Source organism: Podarcis erhardii, assembly GCF_964252035.2.
Source record: "Podarcis erhardii genome assembly, chromosome: 13".
In the NCBI taxonomy this organism is placed as follows: domain Eukaryota; kingdom Metazoa; phylum Chordata; class Lepidosauria; order Squamata; family Lacertidae; genus Podarcis; species Podarcis erhardii.
In genome coordinates, this window is record NC_138502.1 from 30,210,982 (window position 1) to 30,229,377 (window position 18,396).

General features: G+C 46.3%; 1 protein-coding gene across 1 annotated transcript in view; it reads left to right on the forward strand.

Moving 5' to 3' along the window:
- Positions 1-18,396, forward strand: part of KAT2A (lysine acetyltransferase 2A) — a 29,425-nt gene continuing 11,029 nt past the window's right edge. The window contains 13 exon segments of the mRNA XM_081837763.1: positions 1-54; positions 56-313; positions 2,238-2,361; positions 4,322-4,467; positions 5,812-5,901; positions 6,201-6,382; positions 7,406-7,597; positions 8,834-8,940; positions 9,680-9,790; positions 11,110-11,246; positions 12,442-12,650; positions 15,385-15,511; positions 16,668-16,778. Of these exon segments, the coding sequence (XP_081693889.1) occupies positions 16-54; positions 56-313; positions 2,238-2,361; positions 4,322-4,467; positions 5,812-5,901; positions 6,201-6,382; positions 7,406-7,597; positions 8,834-8,940; positions 9,680-9,790; positions 11,110-11,246; positions 12,442-12,650; positions 15,385-15,511; positions 16,668-16,778 (1,833 nt within the window). The 5' untranslated portion in view covers positions 1-15.

Below are 18,396 nucleotides of genomic sequence, written 5' to 3' on the forward strand. Positions count from 1 at the left end.
ACCCCTATCCTGCACATGCGCAGTGGCGCCCACGCGCCCACGCCGCCTCGGAGGGGTCCCGGGCATCATGGCGGAGCCGGAGGTCTCATCGCAGGCTAGCCGGGCACCGCAGGCTAGCGCTCCCTCCGTCTCCACAGTGTCTGCAGCCACGGCTCCGCCGGTAGTGGGAGGAGGCGGAGCCGGAGGAAGCAGCAGCGATCCGGTTCGCCCGGGGTTGAGCCAGCAGCAGCGCGCGAGCCAGCGTAAGGCGCATGCGCGGAGCTTCCCGCGGGCAAAGAAGCTGGAAAAGCTAGGGGTGTTCTCAGCCTGCAAGGTACGGGGGCCCGGAGGGATCAAAAGACTGGGAATTCCTCCCGGCTACGTGGTCCAGCCATAGCTGCATCCTTTCTCTAGACCAGAAAAGATGTTGCAGACATAGAAGCTGTATTTGTTTGTCCGGGATGTTCGTTTACGTTTTTAATCGCCCATATCCCGGAATTCTATAGGCAAACGGCAACAGTTGGAAATAAAATGTTTTTGGATGTAAGGAGCTGCCTAACAAACCATGTGGTCCACACTGTCTGCTCTGATTTTCTGGTAATGGGCCTCCATGGTTTAAGGCAAGGTCTTTTGGTTGATGCCTGCCTGAAATCTATTGCCTGTTGATGCCAGGGAGTGAACCTGGAATCTTCTGTTTATTATATTTTGCTCAGCTATAGCCCCATTTTAAAAATAATAATACAGTAATTATTATAATATGCATGTTTAGAAAACAATCATGAAATGAATCTTGAAATATGTAGTATCTCTAGCTCAGTTGGTAAAGCGTGATACTCTTAATCTCAGGGTTATGAGTTTGAGCCCCACATTGAGCAAAAGATTCCTGCATTGCAAGGGGTTGGATTAAATGATTCTTGTTTTCCCTTCCAACTCTTCTAAAGCCTTGTATCTGCCCCACCTGAAAGAGCAGTACTGAGCTTTATGGCAGGAAGCATGCCGTTGGTCATAGCTGTTAATTCTAATCATGAAATTCATTTCCACAAAAAGTGAAGCATTTCCAGTTGTGGTCAGTGCTATTCTAAATCATGAGTGGCCCCACTGAAGTTAATGGGCATGACTGACTAAGAGTCATTAATTTCAGTAGGTCTACTCTTGAGTAGGAATAGCATTGGATACAACCCATTATGCCTGATCTAGTACTAAATATGTGGATGAATCAAAGGAAAACAGTATCTAGAGCTTGGTAATTGTGAGTGATGAAATGGAACTTGGCTTTTTCAGCTTCCCACTTCTGGTAGTTGTGCATCTCTGCTCAAGGATTCCTGTGTCCCTTTTCTGCAGTCAGGCAGATGAAGTCATTCCCACTGCATCTTTGCAAACCTCCTTTTGCAGTCATTTGCAGCAGCATAGTGATATGTGTGGGAAGCGACTGTGCATTCTGTAACAGGCACCACATAGAATGGCTCTGTTCTGCCTTAAAACAATGAGGGAACCGATTTAGTTGCATAAACATTTTTGCATCCCCCCTCCCCATTTTTAGTGGCTGTGTTTTTATGGGAAGCAAAAATGGACACAGAAAGAGGGAGGAAACACATTCCCATTGCCTTGGTCACCTGAGCCAACTCTCCTCTGTGCTGCAGCAGTTCAGCACACTGAAGCGGCAAGTGTCTGCTCAGACGCTCATCCAAGTATATAGGTCCTGCCTGTCTGCACTGTGTTGCTGTCTGTGGGGTGCATGCTGCTCCTGCCAAAGCACATTCTGGGACAACTGGAGTCTGATAGGGGCTTCAGAGAGATGCCATTGCATCTCTGTTTACTCACACTGGTCTCAATAAATAGTCAAATCTGACTAGCTCTATGATACGTCATCATGTCTGCTGCAATAAATTTCTGATTGGATGGGATCTTGCAGTGAAGGGAAAAGAGGTAGCTCTGTACATTAAATAAAAAAAAGGGTGCAGAAGCAGATCAGTTGAACAATGGCTATAAACAGCCAGGAAAAATGAAGCCAAAAGGAGGTGAAGTTTGGTGTGTTTCCCCCGAAACCCAATCCAGGGTACATTTCACATCCCTTGAAAGCACCTTTTCTTTTTGCCTTAAACATACCTGAGTGAAAATTCAGCATGGCTCTGCTTTTATTAAAGCAGCTTTTTACCTGTAACATATTAGTTATGGTGTTCATGGATGTGAGCGTTGTCCCAGTTTTTTCTACACATAGCAGCCTTGCTCTCTCTCTCTTTTTCTCCCCACTCCTCTAGGCTAATGACTCTTGCAAATGCAATGGGTGGAAGAACCCAAACCCTCCCACAGCCCCCCGTATGGACCTGCAGCAGACGGTCACCAACCTCAGCGAGCCCTGCCGTAGCTGTGGGCACACGCTAGGTAACTCAGCAAGCCTCTCTCTCTCTCTCTCTCAGGATGTTTTATTCCCAGCCCAGGTGAAGGCACTTGGGAGTCGGGAAGGGGATGTCCCCATCAAATCTATCACCAGTAAAAGTGATGCTGTACTGTGAAAAATGCCCTTCTCCTCTGCCATATATGAAGCATCCTTTATTAGTTGCTTCAGGCATCTGGTGAAAACATGTTTTTGCTCGGGGTTCCCTGACTCATAAGATTGGACCCTGTTACTTCTGAATGCCTTCTTTTGGCTGTTCCTACTTTTATTTGTTTATTAGTATTTATTTTGACAGTTTATATACAGTACTGCTTAGTTATGATTGTCTCTAAGCAGTGTACGAAAAACCTTCTTTTTTAAAAAAGGGTAGGGACCGTGTCCCTGCTTGCTTTGCCCACCAATCCCACTTACTTTCCCCATGGTGTGCAAAATCCCCACTCCCCCACCATCACCCCACTATCCTTATGATGAACTGCTACCTAACAGCATCCTTACATTTGTATTATATAGTAAGATAAAAAAAGAAAGAGCTCCTGTTCTTCGGGTGTCAAATTCCATACTGGATATAAGACTTTATTTGGTGGTTATTTTTAAAAAAATAAAAAGAGTTTGTTTCATTTTTATCTCAATCTGTCTCCATCAAACGCAGGCCAGTGGACGTGGTTCCCCCTTTCATTTTATATTCACGACAACCCTATGAAGTACAGTGGTACCTCGGGTTACGTACTTAATTCGTTGCAGAGGTCCGTTCTTAAACTGAAACTGTTCTTAACCTGAAGCAGCATTTTAGCTAATGGGGCTTCACGCTGCTGCCGCACCGCTGGAGGCCGATTTCTGTTCTCATTCTGAAGCAAAGTTCTTAATCAGAAGCACTATTTCTGGGTTAGCGGAGTCTGTAACCAGAAGCATATGTAACCTGAAGCGTATGTAACCTGAGGTACCACTGTAGGTTAGGATCAGAGGCAGTGACTGACTCAAAAGTCATCCAGTGTGTTTTGTGACTGAACTCACTGCCCTCTGTCCTACTTAAATACTCTGACCACTATACTGTACAACAGGGGTGGACAATGAGTGGTGTTCAAATGTTTGTGTGTATCATCTTTTATGACAGCTATACCCTGTACTTTAGCCAAAAGAAGTCTCTCACAGAGATCATTACTATTATGGTCCTGGCACTGCTCACAGGACCAAAATGGGACCAAAGACTTCTAGGGTGGCCAGGTGCGGTCTTCCAGGCCTTGAGACTCTCCCTTAGGTCACACCCCTCACTAGTCCTGCTCTACACCCTCCTTGCCTGCTTTGCTTCTCTGAAATGTGATCTTGAATTCTTGAATTCCCTGAGTGGAAGTGTGTGTGTGTGTATATGTTGAAATCTCTGGTTGCTGGCATGTATCGTACTGTACAAAGGTAAGAGTTGCATCTATTGCTTAGATTTCATATGCCTTTAGTCACACCCACCACTGGCACGTGGCTCCCAGAATGTTGCCTGCAGCAGAATGTGGCCCTCAGGCTGGAAAAGTTTCTAAAACTGAGTTTCCTGAAGTTGGGTCTCCAGCAATTTTTGGACTACAGTTCCCATCATTCCTGACCACTGGTCCTGCTAGCTAGGGATGATGGGAGTTGTAGTCCAAAAAACACAGCTGGAGACTCAAGCTTGGGAAACCCTGTTCTAAAAAGACATGACACATGAAGAAAAGGGAATGGGGGTAGGAGGAGGCCAAAAGGAGTTGTAGTCCAGCAACAGCTGGAGGGTCACAGGTCCCCCTTCCCTCCTGGACAGAATCTTGCACACAGCAGACCTATATAATGTAGATAAGCCCCACCAGTTGCCAGATAAAGAGAGTCTCTGGACGGTGGCGGGGTGGGAGGCGGATGGATGATGAACCTTTGTTGTGCTCCATCCCATTTGGGTTAGACCATGACCTGATTTCTCTCACCTGCCCTCAGCTGACCATGTGTCTCACCTGGAGAATGTCTCCGAGGAAGAGATCAATCGGCTTCTGGGGATGGTAGTAGATGTGGAGAACCTTTTCATGTCAGTGCACAAGGAAGAGGACACAGACACCAAGCAAGTTTATTTCTACCTGTTTAAGGTGAGCTCAAAGAGGACTAGTGCATTGCAAAATGTCCATAGTGGTGGTTGGGGGTTTTCTGGTGGGGCGGGTGGTGGGGAGAGCAGAAACTCAGATGAATACAAGGAAGTTCTCAAGATCTTTTAAGTGGCTATTTCACATCAATGCTTTGGTTGTTGGTTTTTTTAACTGCATTTATTATTTGTTTTCAAGAAATACACACAGAAACAAACATTGTACATATAAGTTTGGAGTAAGCTGATGTTTTATGGATCTGTTGTTGATTTTATCCTTATACGTTGTACTATGCCTTGCTGTATTTTTATGAAAATGTAGATTATAAATTTGTAAATGAAATAATAGCAAGAGTGCTCCCAGAATACAGAAAGTACAGAAAGGAGACTGCAGCCACCGCCCTTGCAATGTGTCCATGCAGTTCTGCTTGGGCGAGTGCAGCTTTTGTTTCAGAGGGTGTGGACTTGCAAAGATGGTTGCATGAGCTTTCTGTCATGATACCATTTTACATTTGCTCAAGATCCTATGCCTTCCACTCCCCTGCCCCCAACTTCGTTGCTGTTTTGTTTTCTTTGTCATATTAATTCCCATATTTCCTTGTCTGCTTAATCGTGACAATAGTTGGTTCTGAAATACTAATGCAGAAATAACTGGAGACCAGTGGGGGAAAGTGTGGGAGCATAGGAAGATGTCTTGCGTTGAGCCAGACCACCAGTCCCTTGAGTTTAGCATTGTCTATGCCAAGGCTGAGGAGCCTATGGCTTGCCAGGTGATGTTGCGCTACCATCCGGTCATCTCTGACCATTGGACATGCTAGTTGGGGCTGCTAGGAGTTGGAGCCCAGCAGCACCTGGAGAGCACAGGTTCCCCAGCACTGGCTGGCAGCAGCTCTTCAATCTTTCCCGGGCCTACCAGGAGATGCCAGGGTTTGAACGTGTGATGCGCTGGCATGGACTTGTTGTGCACCTTAGATGGAAGCCATTCTGAACAGATTGTGGGCATCCCACATACCTTGGAACATCTTAGACAGAACTAGTAAAACTATCTCAAGGAGCTCGCGAGCAGGATTTGAAATAGGAGCAACAGAAGGAATAGAAGAATACAGTATACCAACGTGTTGGTATAAGAGAGAGAAGGTATTGTACAGCAGGGGGAGGAATTAAAACACCACAGAAAATGGAGTGGGAAGTCGAGAAAATATAAATTTATTAGGTATTGAAGTATATTTCAAACTTTTGAAAATTCAATAAAAAATTATTACAAAAAAAAACCTACAAGGAAATAATGGGTGATTTCCCCTCCTTTTTTTTTTCTTGAGATTGAAACAATTTCTTTCCCCCCTCTCCACAGCTCCTAAGGAAATGCATCCTACAGATGAGCCGCCCAGTTGTTGAGGGCTCACTCGGAAGCCCCCCTTTTGAAAAACCAAACATTGAACAGGTAAAAGAGAGATGTAAACTGCCAGGGTGCATCTAAAACACATATTTGGCTCCCTGTGCCTAGAAAAAAAAGGCTGTATTCCCCTCGCAGAGCTACAATTCTCAGAGTAGTTTAATTAATCCCTCTTCACTGGGAACTGTGGGAATGGTTGCTCTGTGAGGGAACTAGGGGGCCTCCTAACAACTGTATAAATCATAATAATTTGGGGGATAGGGCTCAGATGGCAACCCAGTATGCCAGAGACCCCATAGACATGTAAGGCTGCTATAGCTCACCTGGCCTTCTGTTCTCCCTCTCAGGGCGTCTTAAACTTTGTGCAGTACAAGTTCAGCCACCTGCCCCCTAAGGAGCGACAGACCATGTTTGAGTTGTCGAAGATGTTCCTTCTGTGCCTAAACTACTGGAAGCTGGAAACGCCGTCTCAGTTCCGCCAGCGCTCACAAAATGATGATGTGGCAACGTACAAGGTTAACTACACCAGGTGAGCTGGGGGAAGCGAAGAAAGCAGAGTCCAAGTCTTAACTTGTGTTGGGAAGTTTTTAATGTTTGATGTTTTATTATGTTTTTATATGTGCTGGAAGCCACCCAGAATGGCTGGGGAAACCCAGCTAGGTGGACGAGGTATAAATAAAATAAAAAACAACAACTATTATTAATATTAATATTATTATTAGCAGCAGCAACAACAACAGGGCTAATCTCCAATGACTCATTTGCATTGTCACGTGTGGTTTGGTGACTTATTGATAAAGATGAACACCTCTGGGCAATTGCATTTCCATATTTCCTGAATAACTACAGCAAAACAACAACTCCTCAGTGCTTCTCAGATGGGAGCCAGAGGTGAAGGGAGGGAGTTGATCCTGCAGCAAGCAGAGTCACTTTTCATTCACCAGTGGAAGAAGTCATAGCGACTGCCCAAACTCTGCTGCCCTAATCATGAACGTTGTAGGAGAGTACAGTTGTACCTCGGCTCCCGAACACCTTGGGAATCAAATGTTTCGGCTCCTGAACGATTGAAACCTGGAAGTGAGTGTTCGGGTTTCGAACGTTGTTTTGGAAGCCAGACATCCGACAGGACTTCCACAGCTTCTGATTGGCTGCAGGATTCTGTTCGACTTCTGAGGTACAACTGTATATGGGATGTTCTGACCTCAGCAAATTTTCTTCTCACTCTTGCCACCTACCTCCGTTGGCTGATTTTTTAAGAGGGCGTCTGAGATGGCCTGTACTCGTTCTCCACCTAAGACGGTGCTGGATTGGTCCCCTAGTCCACACAGGCAGAGAGGAATGGAGGACTGCATTGATTCAGTTGTATGTCAGGATTCTGCCCATTCACCTGGAGGCATGTGCTCTTGGGGAGGTAGAGGAGGTTTTTGAGGAAACCCAAGTTTGGAAAGAAAATGTTGGGAAACGCTGCCGTGACCTAATAATCCCATTTCCCCCTGTTGCGCTAATAAGTCCTCGCTGCCTGTGATACCTCTGTGGCCTTCCCTCACCCTAGGTGGCTGTGCTATTGCCACGTCCCCCAAAGCTGCGACAGCCTCCCACGCTACGAAACCACCCAGGTGTTTGGGCGCAACCTTCTCAAGTCCACTTTCACGGTGACTCGCCGGCAGCTGCTGGAGAAGTTCCGTGTGGAGAAGGACAAGCTGGTACCAGAGAAACGGACCCTCATCCTCACCCACTTCCCCAAGTAAGGCCAGTTCCATGAAGCTACAGGAAAGGGGGCCATGCAGCTGCAGCGGGTTATGGTACCATTGTTGGTACCCAATTTAAAATAGGCCTATTGAAATTAATAGATTCAGTTGGATACCACACTTTGGGTGCAAAATGGCAGCTCTGATGAGTCTGAAGGCATATTTCCCTCACAGAGTTATAATTCCCAGAGTTCCTTGGGAAAAGGGGTTGATGGTTAAACTGCTCTGAGAATCGTAGCTGTTTAAAGTGGTGTGATACTGAAGGGGTGCCAACTATAAGGGGCTCTGGGTGCCCGAGCCCCCACAAAATTGTTGTGAGTGCTCAGCACCCACACTGCAGGACCCCCCAGCACAAGGTTTGGTGCCTTGGAAAACACCGGAAGTCATGTCTGAGGTCTCAGAACGTGACTTCTGGTGCCACCGGAAGTCAGGTTCCAAGGCCAGGGGGCGCACATGATGTGATGTTGCAGCATGACATCATGGGGCACCCATAACCTGGAGTCCAAGTCAGCTCCCCTGGGCACTAATATAAATGTACACCACAGATGAGGCCTAAATCTGGTGTAGGGTTGGCCAGCCCCAATTTCTCATTCACTTTCATGATACTTTGGCTCCAGCTTATCCATGGGATTATTCTTTGGTGACTTGGTGTCCTCTTTTGACACCAAGTCAAAAGATGTGAGAATGGAGGCTTGAGGGAGACTCACTCACAGCTACATAAGGTTGAGCATCGTCTCCATTTTTAAAAGGTGGGGGTTTTAACCCAGGTGGGATTTGTGGGACACAGGTAGCGCTGTGGGTTAAACCGCTGAGCCTAGGGCTTGCCGATCAGAAGGTCGCGGTTCGAATCCCCGCAATGGGGTGAGCTCCCGTTGCACGGTCCTTGCTCCTGCCAACCTAGCAGTTCGAAAGCACGTCAAAGTGCAAGTAGATAAATAGGTACCGCTCCGGCGGGAAGGTAAACGGCCTTTCCGTGTGCTGCTCTGGTTCGCCAGAAGTGGCTTAGTCATGCTGGCCACATGACCTGGAAGCTGTACGCCGGCTCCCTCAGCCAGTAAAGCGAGATGAGCTCCGCAACCCCAGAGTCGGTCACAACTGGACCTACTGGTCAGGGGTCCCTTTACCTTTACCTGAAGCTTAAAGACTCCGCCCCCACTGCATTGACACTGGGGTTCATGAGACTCCTGTATATGTTTTGCCCTGCTGATTCCCCTCCATTTCTCTCTGCCCAGGTTTCTATCAATGCTCGAGGAAGAAATCTATGGGGAGAGCTCACCAATCTGGGAGGCCGACTTTACTATGCCAGCGTCAGAAGGAACCCCACTTGTTCCCCGGCCAGGTATGTATCTCTTGGAACCCTATTTTGGCAGCCGTCTGTCCTCATGCAAATCTGTGACACAGCCTTATGCTGGTCAGCTCTGACTTGCAGGAGCTCTACAAACTGTCATGCAGGGGTCTTGCGCAGTCTTCCTACCCAAGGTTGTTTTAAATGGTGGTTTGTACGTGGGGCCTGCTGCAATCAAAAAGGGGGGGGGGGGAAACCTGTAGGTCTGCTCTGACTAGGACTGGCATTGGCTACAACCCATAAATTCCCAATCAACTTTCTACTGATTGGGCTGTGTGGATTGGGCTCTCTGTTCCCTATTCATTTTGTTTCAAGATCCTGAACATCCACATTACAGCAGTCCAATAAGCGTTTATAAATGACCATTGTGGGTTTAGCTTTCTTTAAAGATCCAGTCATACTCCTAGCACTGTAGGAGTTCCTGGAGCACTCAAAGCTGATGGTCCTTAGAGAGGCACCCGAAGGTACCATGACTGGAGATGGTTGCAATTCAGCACTAGTGGGTGGGTGCTTACTAAACCTCAGTAAAAAGGGGTAACCCATGCATGCCACCCTGAGCCCCTTAAAGTGGGATAAAAATAAACGTATTACGGTGTAAGTTGGCTGCTTGTTGTGGCTATACATTATGTACCTGGGGCAGGTGTGGGTGGGTCAGACGATTCCTCCGTCATTTTCTGTTGCAGCTGCTTCGTGTCTTAATAGGGCTGTGTGTTCTTGTTTTTTCCCCATGCAGCAATCAGCACCGTTCCTGCAGCCAGCACTCCACTCTTCAGCAAATCTCTCAGCTGCAGTTCCTCCTTGGCTTCCATTAACCTGGATGGCAGCTCATTGGATTCTGTGCCAGGTAAAGCCTGTAGTGTAGACATATATGGAGAATGTCCAAGCCAAACATCTTCAGCGAAGGGTTTAATAATAAGCTCTTGCTAGGAGACATCTGTTTTTCCCTTTGCAAAAGTGTTTCTTGAACAACCAGCCAAGAGTTTTGCAAACTCAGAAGGTTTTGTACTGAATTAAAAGCCGTTGGTTCATCCCTAGCCTCCTTGAGCTTGGGGGCACAGATGGAAATCCAAGAAACATGAAAATAAATCCTGTTAGATCAGGAAAATGCCCCAACTAGTCCAGCATTCTGTTCTCACAGTGGCCAACCAATAATAATAATAATAATTAATAATAACAATTAATAATAACAATTAATAATAATTAATAATAATAATAATAATTTATTATTTATACCCCGCCCATCTGGCTGAGTTTCCCCAGCCACTCTGGGTGGCTCCCAATCAAGTGTTAAAAACAATACAGTGTTAAATATTAAAAACTTCCCTGAACAGGGCTGCCTTCAGATGTCTTTTAAAGATAGCATAGCTGCTTATTTCCTTCAAATCTGAAGGGAGGGTGTTCCACAGGGTGGGCGCCACTACCGAGAAGGCCCTCTGTCTGGTTCCCTGTAACCTCACTTCTCGCAATGAGGAAACCGCCAGAAGGCCCTTGGCGCTGGATCTCAATGTCTGGGCTGAACGATGGAGGTGGATATGCTCCTTCAGGTATACAGGACCAAGATGCCTTTGCGAAGCCTGCATGGATAAAATGAGTGTAACAGCACTCCACACTTGAAGATTCCCAGTAACTGGCATTCAGAAGCATACTGCCTCCAGCTAGTTGTGAAATACCCATTTCACAGAAGAAAAACTGGGGATGCTCAGAAGCCACCTACCCACTCTCCAGTGAGAGTCAAACCACCAACACGCTCCAAATAAATAAAACACAGACAAAAGAAAACAGGCAACACCCCCAACCAAAAAACCCTCCTTTTTATAAATATAGATAAAAAAACATTGGGAAGGGGGCCTTGGTAGGCATCGTCTAAGGGAGCTGTGGTGCCCATGAGGGCCAGGTTTTGGAACCCAGCTCCACAAGTATTGTTTTACTCGCAATCCATTCATAAGCTATATTTAACCATGTCTTAAATTTGACACTGCAGCTCAAAGCCACCTGTCACGTAGGAGTAAAACCCAGAATCAGATTTATGCATATGCTGTTTGCTAAAAAAGAGTGAGAAGTTAACGTTTCTGGGAGTTACATCAATCACTTCAGCCTACTATAATTTTTTGGGCATAGGCGTAGATAGAGGCTGAGGCCTCATACCTTTTCCCTGTTGCACAGGTGAGAAGAGGAAGCTTCCAGAGAGCTTGACGCTGGAGGATGCGAAGCGGATTCGCGTGCTGGGTGACATCCCAATGGAGCTCGTAAACGAAGTGATGTTGACTATCACAGATCCAGCAGCCATGCTGGGACCTGAGGTATGGCAAGCAGGAGGGGCATAAAGGAGTGGATATTCACCAACTTTTGGAGAATCAATTTTTAGCCTGAGGGAAATGTTCTTTTTAGGGGCAACATTTCAGGTTTCATAGGCTGCTGCTGGCCAGGGCCAAAGGCAAAAGTGAGCAGATCAGTGAACGTAAATTTTACCTTTGTGCAGCAGGCTAGTTTTTTGCCCGCACTCAACTCCTTTTTCTCCTCCATGCCATGACACATTCCAGCCAGACAAAAGACGTCTGAGAAGGGTACAGGCCCCTCAGCAAGGGGTGTGGCCTGGGGAGAGTCTGTGTGGCGAATAGAAAGGCTTAGTAAGGCACATTTGGCACAGAATACAGCAAACCAATCTCAGCAGTTGTCACACTAATTGTATGGTTCAGTTCCGGCCTGTTGCATGAACCCAAGCAGATCTTCAGCCCCAAGTACTCATGGAACTTTAGGGAGAGACTTCCTAGGTTGAGACACATGAAATAACATTATCTTGAACTAGTGGTTTTTTTGGTTAAAAACAACAAGAGGTTCTGCTCCTCGTACACCAGCATGGTGTAGTGGTTAAGAGCGGTGGACTCGTAATCTGGTGAACTGGGTTCGATTCCCTGCTCCTCCACATGCAGCTGCTGGGTGACCTGGGTGACACTTCACTGAAGTCTCTCAGCCTCACTCACCTCACAGAGTGTTTGTTGTGGGGGAGGAAGGGAAAGGAGATTGTTAGCCGCTTTGAGACTCCTTGAGGGGAGAGAAAGGCAGAATATCAAGTCCAAACTCCTCTTCATCATCATCATACGTGGAGGAAAGTACCTAAACCTAAGAATGATAATACACACACAAAGCAAAGAGTGTAGCATAATGAAATAGAAAAAGCATATCAAGCATTCCTTGGCTAATTAAAGCTTGGTGCTGCCTTCGATTTGCATTCCAGTCCCCATACACTTCCCAAAGATTCAAGGAAAACAATTTTCTCTGACCTTATCTTCCCTTAATTAGTTTTTAATGCCTTCCAAGTTGTTGTTTTTTTCCAGGCAGGCAAAGCCATGAGTCAGGTCACAAGTTAATCCCTTCATCCACAGACCACATAAAGGTTTTATTTTTATTTTTTTAATATAATGCTCCATTTCCTTCAGACCTTGCATGTTAGCATTAACAAGTTCTACCAGTGTTCTGTTTTTCCTTCGCTCCCAGACCAGCCTGCTCTCCGCCAATGCAGCCCGGGATGAGACGGCCCGCCTAGAGGAGCGTCGCGGCATCATCGAATTCCATGTCATCGGCAACTCGCTCTCGCAGAAATCCAACAAGAAGATTCTCATGTGGCTGGTTGGGCTGCAGAATGTATTTTCACACCAGCTGCCTCGAATGCCCAAGGAGTACATTACCCGTCTGGTTTTTGATCCGTAAGTTGAGCAACAGCCCTGGTTCGTCAATGGTTGCGGGTAGGATCAGGTGTGTCATAAGACAGGTGCTGTATTAACACCACAACACTAAACCCCCCCTCCAACCCTGAGTCTTTAGAATTGGGAAAACTTAAAAATCAGTGCAGATTTATCAAGTAAAGACTCGAAGAATATGAACGTAGGGACTTGTTTCCAGAACTTTCAACAAAAGGTTTGCCGCCAAATTAGGATGTGAGCTGAGCCTCTGTTCAACAGCTTAGTCCAGTGGTTTTCAACCAGTGTGCCATGGCCCCCTGGGGTGCCTTGAATGATGGTCAGGGGTGCCGCGAGCAACACTGGCTTCTGTGCCTCTTTCCTTCCCTCCCTCCTCTGATGCCCTCTTGCATCTCCCAAAGGCTTGCACAGCAGTTCGTTGCAGCAGCCCTGGCTACAAGCTCCCCAGATGAACAGTGCCTCCGGGGCTGGCCAAGGGGTGCTTCCCAGGCCCCTGTGGGGCATTGTGAGGAGGCATCTCTCCTTGGGAAACCACCAAAAAACAACATCAACAACAAAAACTAATCGGACAGTTATGATGAGAGTGCATGACGGATCTCGTCTCCAGTTCTCCTTTCTCTGTGAACCGTCCCTTGGATCTTTCCGGGCCTCAAGCTGTTATTTGTCACTGCTCAATGACCCACCCTTGCATCGTGGTGTTCCCCTTCTGTTGTTAGATGTATTGGTTTTTATGTTTCTGTGCTTTTATGTTTGTACATATTTTATGGGCTAATAGCCGTAAATAAATAAATTATATATAAATTATAAATCTCCTTGGGGCAGGGTGGGCAGCTCAGAGACCAGGGGCAGCAGCTGCGGCTACCCAGAGGACTCCCGGGGGGGGGGAGGGGAAAGGATGCTAAGGGAACCCTCCACAAGGGAGGGGTGAAGGACTACCAGCTCTGCAGGCAAGGGGTGCCAGAACAGGGCTGCTGAGCCCCACAGGGGTGCCGCAGAAAGAATGTACAGTGGTACCTCTGGTTGCAAACGGGATCCGTTCTGGAGGCCTGTTCGCAACCTGAACAGAATGCCACCCGCGGGTCGCGATTCACCGCTTCTTCTCATGTGCGTGACGTCATTTTGCGTGTCTGCTCATGCGGGAGCGGCGAAACCCGGAAGTAACCCATTCCATTACTTCCGGGCCGCCGCAGGACGCAACCTGAAGCATACGTAACATGAGGTATGACTAGTTGGTCAAGGGAGCCGTGGACTCAAAAAGGCTGAAAACCTCTTGCTTAGTCTCTTCTTTCCCCCTCACTGTACTGTGCAATATCGTTTGTAAGTACAGTGGTACCTTGGGTTACATACGCTTCAGGTTACAGACTCCGCTACCCCAGAAATAGTATCTCGGATTAAGAACTTTGCTTCAGGATGAGAACAGAAATCGTGCGGCGGCGGCGCAGCAGCAGTGGGAGGCCCCATTAGCTAAAGTGGTGCTTCAGGTTAAGAACAGTTTCAGGTTAGGAACGGACCTCCAGAACGAATTAAGTACGTAACCAGAGGTACCACTGTAAGTTGGCCGGACACAGTTCCGTCGCAGCATTCTGTGGTTGACACTTTCCGCTGAAATGCCACCTGATTGACAGAAGAAAATCATGCTTAAACAGAAAAAATAATTCACAATTCCTTTCTTTTAGTGTTCGGCGCAATATATAGCCCAACGCCCAACACTGCTTCCATCTTGACAAAAAGGCTATTTCTAGGTGTTAGAGCAGGGATGAGGACTCACCATGGCCCCAAGTGGTCAGGAGCAGTAGGGAGTTCCTGAGAGTAGTATCCCAAAAGCATCTCAATGGCCACTGGTTCCCCATCCCTATGTTAGAATGCTTGCGAACATTCTGCAGCAACTCACTTTTCCTGGGTTGTAGGCAGAGGTGGCCTGCAGGTTTGTTGTGCCATATTGCCAGCGGTGCCTCTCCTGTCTATTCTAATAAAAGGACAGGCGGTTTATCCGCGTTCAGGCTTAACCTTGTGTAACAATCATTCCTGCCTCCCTGGATAATTTCAGATTGTTCAGGTGGAGCAGGGAAAACAAAATAAGATCCCTCAAATTTCTAGGATTCTACAAGAGAAGCTCGGACTGTTAAAAGTGGGGGGGGGGTTGTTTGCAGATTACAGGCAGTCACTGTTTGTTTGTTTGTTTGATTGATTGATTGATTTATATGCCACCTTTTTCCTCCAAGGAGCTCAAGGTGCTGTCCATTCTTCTCCCCCTCCTCATCTAGTCCCCACAACAACCTTGTGAGGTAGGTTGGGCAGAGAGGCAGTGGCTGGCCCAAGGTCACCCAGTGAGCTTCATAGCCAAGTGGGGGTTTTGAACCCTGGTCTCCCACGTCCTAGTCTAACGCTCTGGCCACTATGCAACACTGCTGTATATCCCTTTATTCAATTCAATTCAGTCCAGGAAAGGTATAGAGTGGGATGAGAGAATAATGATGCTCAGCATTCACCTCATAGGAATATAGGAAGCTGTCTTATACGGTGCTGAATCAGTCTGTAGGCCCATTTTGCCCAGAATTAGCTATGCTGGCTGGCAGCAGCTCTCCCAATATTTCAGACAAGAAATCTTTCCTAGCCCTAGCTGGTGATGCTAGGGTTTGAGCCTGGGGCCTTCTGCACGCAGAACAGATGCTGTGCCTCTGAGCTTACGGCTCTTCTGCAGTCTAGACACTTCCATTCGTTGCTCTGCTTTTCTTCACAGCAAACACAAGACTCTGGCACTGATTAAGGATGGCCGGGTGATCGGCGGCATCTGCTTCCGAATGTTCCCTACCCAGGGGTTCACAGAGATTGTCTTCTGTGCTGTGACGTCCAATGAGCAAGTCAAGGTAGGGTTGCTGGAGGTGGATTGTGTTACAATGTGGGGTGGGTGCGTTTGTGTTATATGTATGTGTGAGTGTACCTGGCCAGGAAGGGCAATAGCCCAAGGCAAGTGGTGGAATTGAGCTCTACAGTAACATTTCAGATCCTGCAGTCGATCGTAAACAAGTGCAAAGCATCCAGAAAAGTGAGAGCAAATTTAGAAAGGGTTCACCATTCCCCCCAACTATATTGCTGTCGTTGTTAATAAAGAAGTTACTCTGTGAATGGAGGGCATATTGGGCAGAAATATGGGGAAAGGGATAGGCCAGAAATGGGTTCCTTCAAATTATTAGTATTATTATTATTTATTAATTATTAATTTAACTATATAACTTTTAGAAGACATCTGAAGATGGCCCCGTCTAGGGAAGCTTTTTAATGTTTTATTATGTTTTTATATGTGCTGGAAGCCACTCTAGAGTGACTGGGGCAAACCCAGTCGGATGGGCGGGGTACAAATGATGAAGTTATTATGATGATGATTTCATTCCAGGGGACTCCTGAATTATCAAAAAAAAATGGTTGGGGTGTGTGTGTTTAAATGTCCCGCTCAAGTAAACCACACTGCACTTATATGCATGTTGCGTCTACATACCCTTACAACTGGGACCTGCAACTTACTGCGTGGCATTCTCCTGTTCAGGATTCCACTCCTTATCCCTTCCTGGTTTTCTTTCCCCAGTAGAAAGCATTACTCAGATTATTGCTCAGAAGTATTGCTTTTAGCATGCTCAGTCCACACTGAACTATTTCCTCTCCCGTTCGAGTTTGATAGGTATGTATCTGTCTACCTATTATACTGATACCTCACTTTACATTCTTAATGCCAGAAGAATAGTAGTTTAATTTCCTCAGAATTTTAAAATTTTCCCCTCAGAATTAATTAAAAATCAATGGTAATTTAATGTGCCCATGCTTATGGCATTCACTGTTCCATATTTATTACCTCAGAATTGGCCATTACTTACCCCAGAATCAGTTTTAAATGGAACTCGTTTGATTTTGCCATGCTTAATGATATTCTGGGTTTTCCTGCATGAATCCTCAAGTCATCAGATTCTTCCCCCCCCAGCGGTTTGCCACTCTCATTATTTCCTCATTCCCTCTTATGTCTCTTTGTAGGGTTATGGGACCCACCTGATGAATCACCTGAAAGAATACCACATCAAGCACAGCATCCTGTACTTCCTCACCTACGCTGATGAATATGCCATTGGCTATTTCAAGAAGCAGGTACTATAGCATCGTTGATGAAGGTTTATTTAGAGCCAGCTTTTGCCTTCATGGTTCCATAAAGAACTCAGAAGTGCCTCTCCAGTGGTCTCAGTGACAGGACTTGCAGTGAATTTATAGTGGTTATTGAAATCTTGTTCATTCTGTTGTTGAACTGAGGCACTGTCAAGCAATTCCTATGAGGTATATTGTCACATGGTACTGCTTTGAAACTCAGTTTTGTTTGCCAATTGAATTTATTACCGCCTGTAGTTTGATATATTAGGTTGGACCCAGACTTAATCAGTTGTCTTTGGTTCATGTTAAAATCAGTGGGACTTAAGTAGTGGCTAATTTGCCCCATTGGTTTCGGTAGGGCAAAAGTGTTGTGCAGCTAACTCAGGCCCTATCTGTACTATACATTTAGAGCAGTCACGACTTCCTGGGAACTGTAGTTTGTAAAAGGTGAGAGTTGTTAGAAGACCCCTGTTCCCCCTCACAGAGCTACAATTTCTGGAGTTTCTTGGGAAGAGGGATTGAATATTACAACAGTCTGGGAATGGTAGCTTTGTGAGAGGAATAGGGGGTATCCTAACAAATCTAAACATCCTTAACAAACTACAGTTCCCAGGATTCTTAGGGGGCAGCCATGACAGTTTAAAAGTGGTGTAATACTGCTTTAAATGCATAGTGCAGATGGGGCCTTAGCCTGGTTCCAAGCTGTTGTTATGTTGGCTGCATTGACCGTCTTTTCTGTTAGCTGCTTTTTGGTTTCCTTTTGAGAGAGAGAAGTGGGTGGTTAATATTAAGTGAAATGAGAAAACTGCCACCTGCACCTTTTCATGGCTGGCCTGTGGGATTGGGAAGCTCTTCAAAGTTCTGTGCGGAAAGAAGGATCACAGTTGCTCCCCAGAGGACTTTCAACCTAGAACAGAAAGGTGCAAGTCAGGGCTGGTGATTGGGAGAACCCAGTGATTTTTTTGCTAAAAAAATATTTATGAGATGCCGGTACTCGTGGTGTTAAAGTGCTGTGGGTAACAACACAAAATGGCTGCCAAGGGCAACAAAAAAAGAGATGGTGATACACCATACTAGTGAGTTCTTCCACATAAAATAGCCCGTGTAGGTCTGTGGGGAGATGAGGCATTTGCTTTGGGGCAGGAGAAGTCCACAGAGCTTTCAAAAGCAAGTCTTTGACTCTGAGTCTGCGAATCTCATACATATAGATGTGAGCTTTGATGTGCTCAACATGTACTAGACTAGGTATGCCTTATCGGTTCTCAATGCCAAAGACAGTGTACATTTAAAAAGTGCATGTGTGAGAGACTTTTTCAGTGGCGCAATGCAGAAGGTGGCTGTTTTGCACAGAGCTACTTGAGCATGCTGGAGCCTTGGCTTTTGAGTCAGCATTCCCTCCTCTTCCATCCTCGTAAGGACTAGATACTTCCATTGTGTTGGGGAGGAAAAGAGGGAGCTAGGGTCAAAGCTTTCAGGCGAGAGATCACCATCTCAGTGCATGAACAGATTCGTGCTTTTCTTTGCTAAGGTGGTATTGTTGTTATTATTACAGTGGTACCTCATGTTGTTAATGGAATCCGTTCCGGAGGCCCGTTCGCAACATGAAAAGCCCGCAACCTGA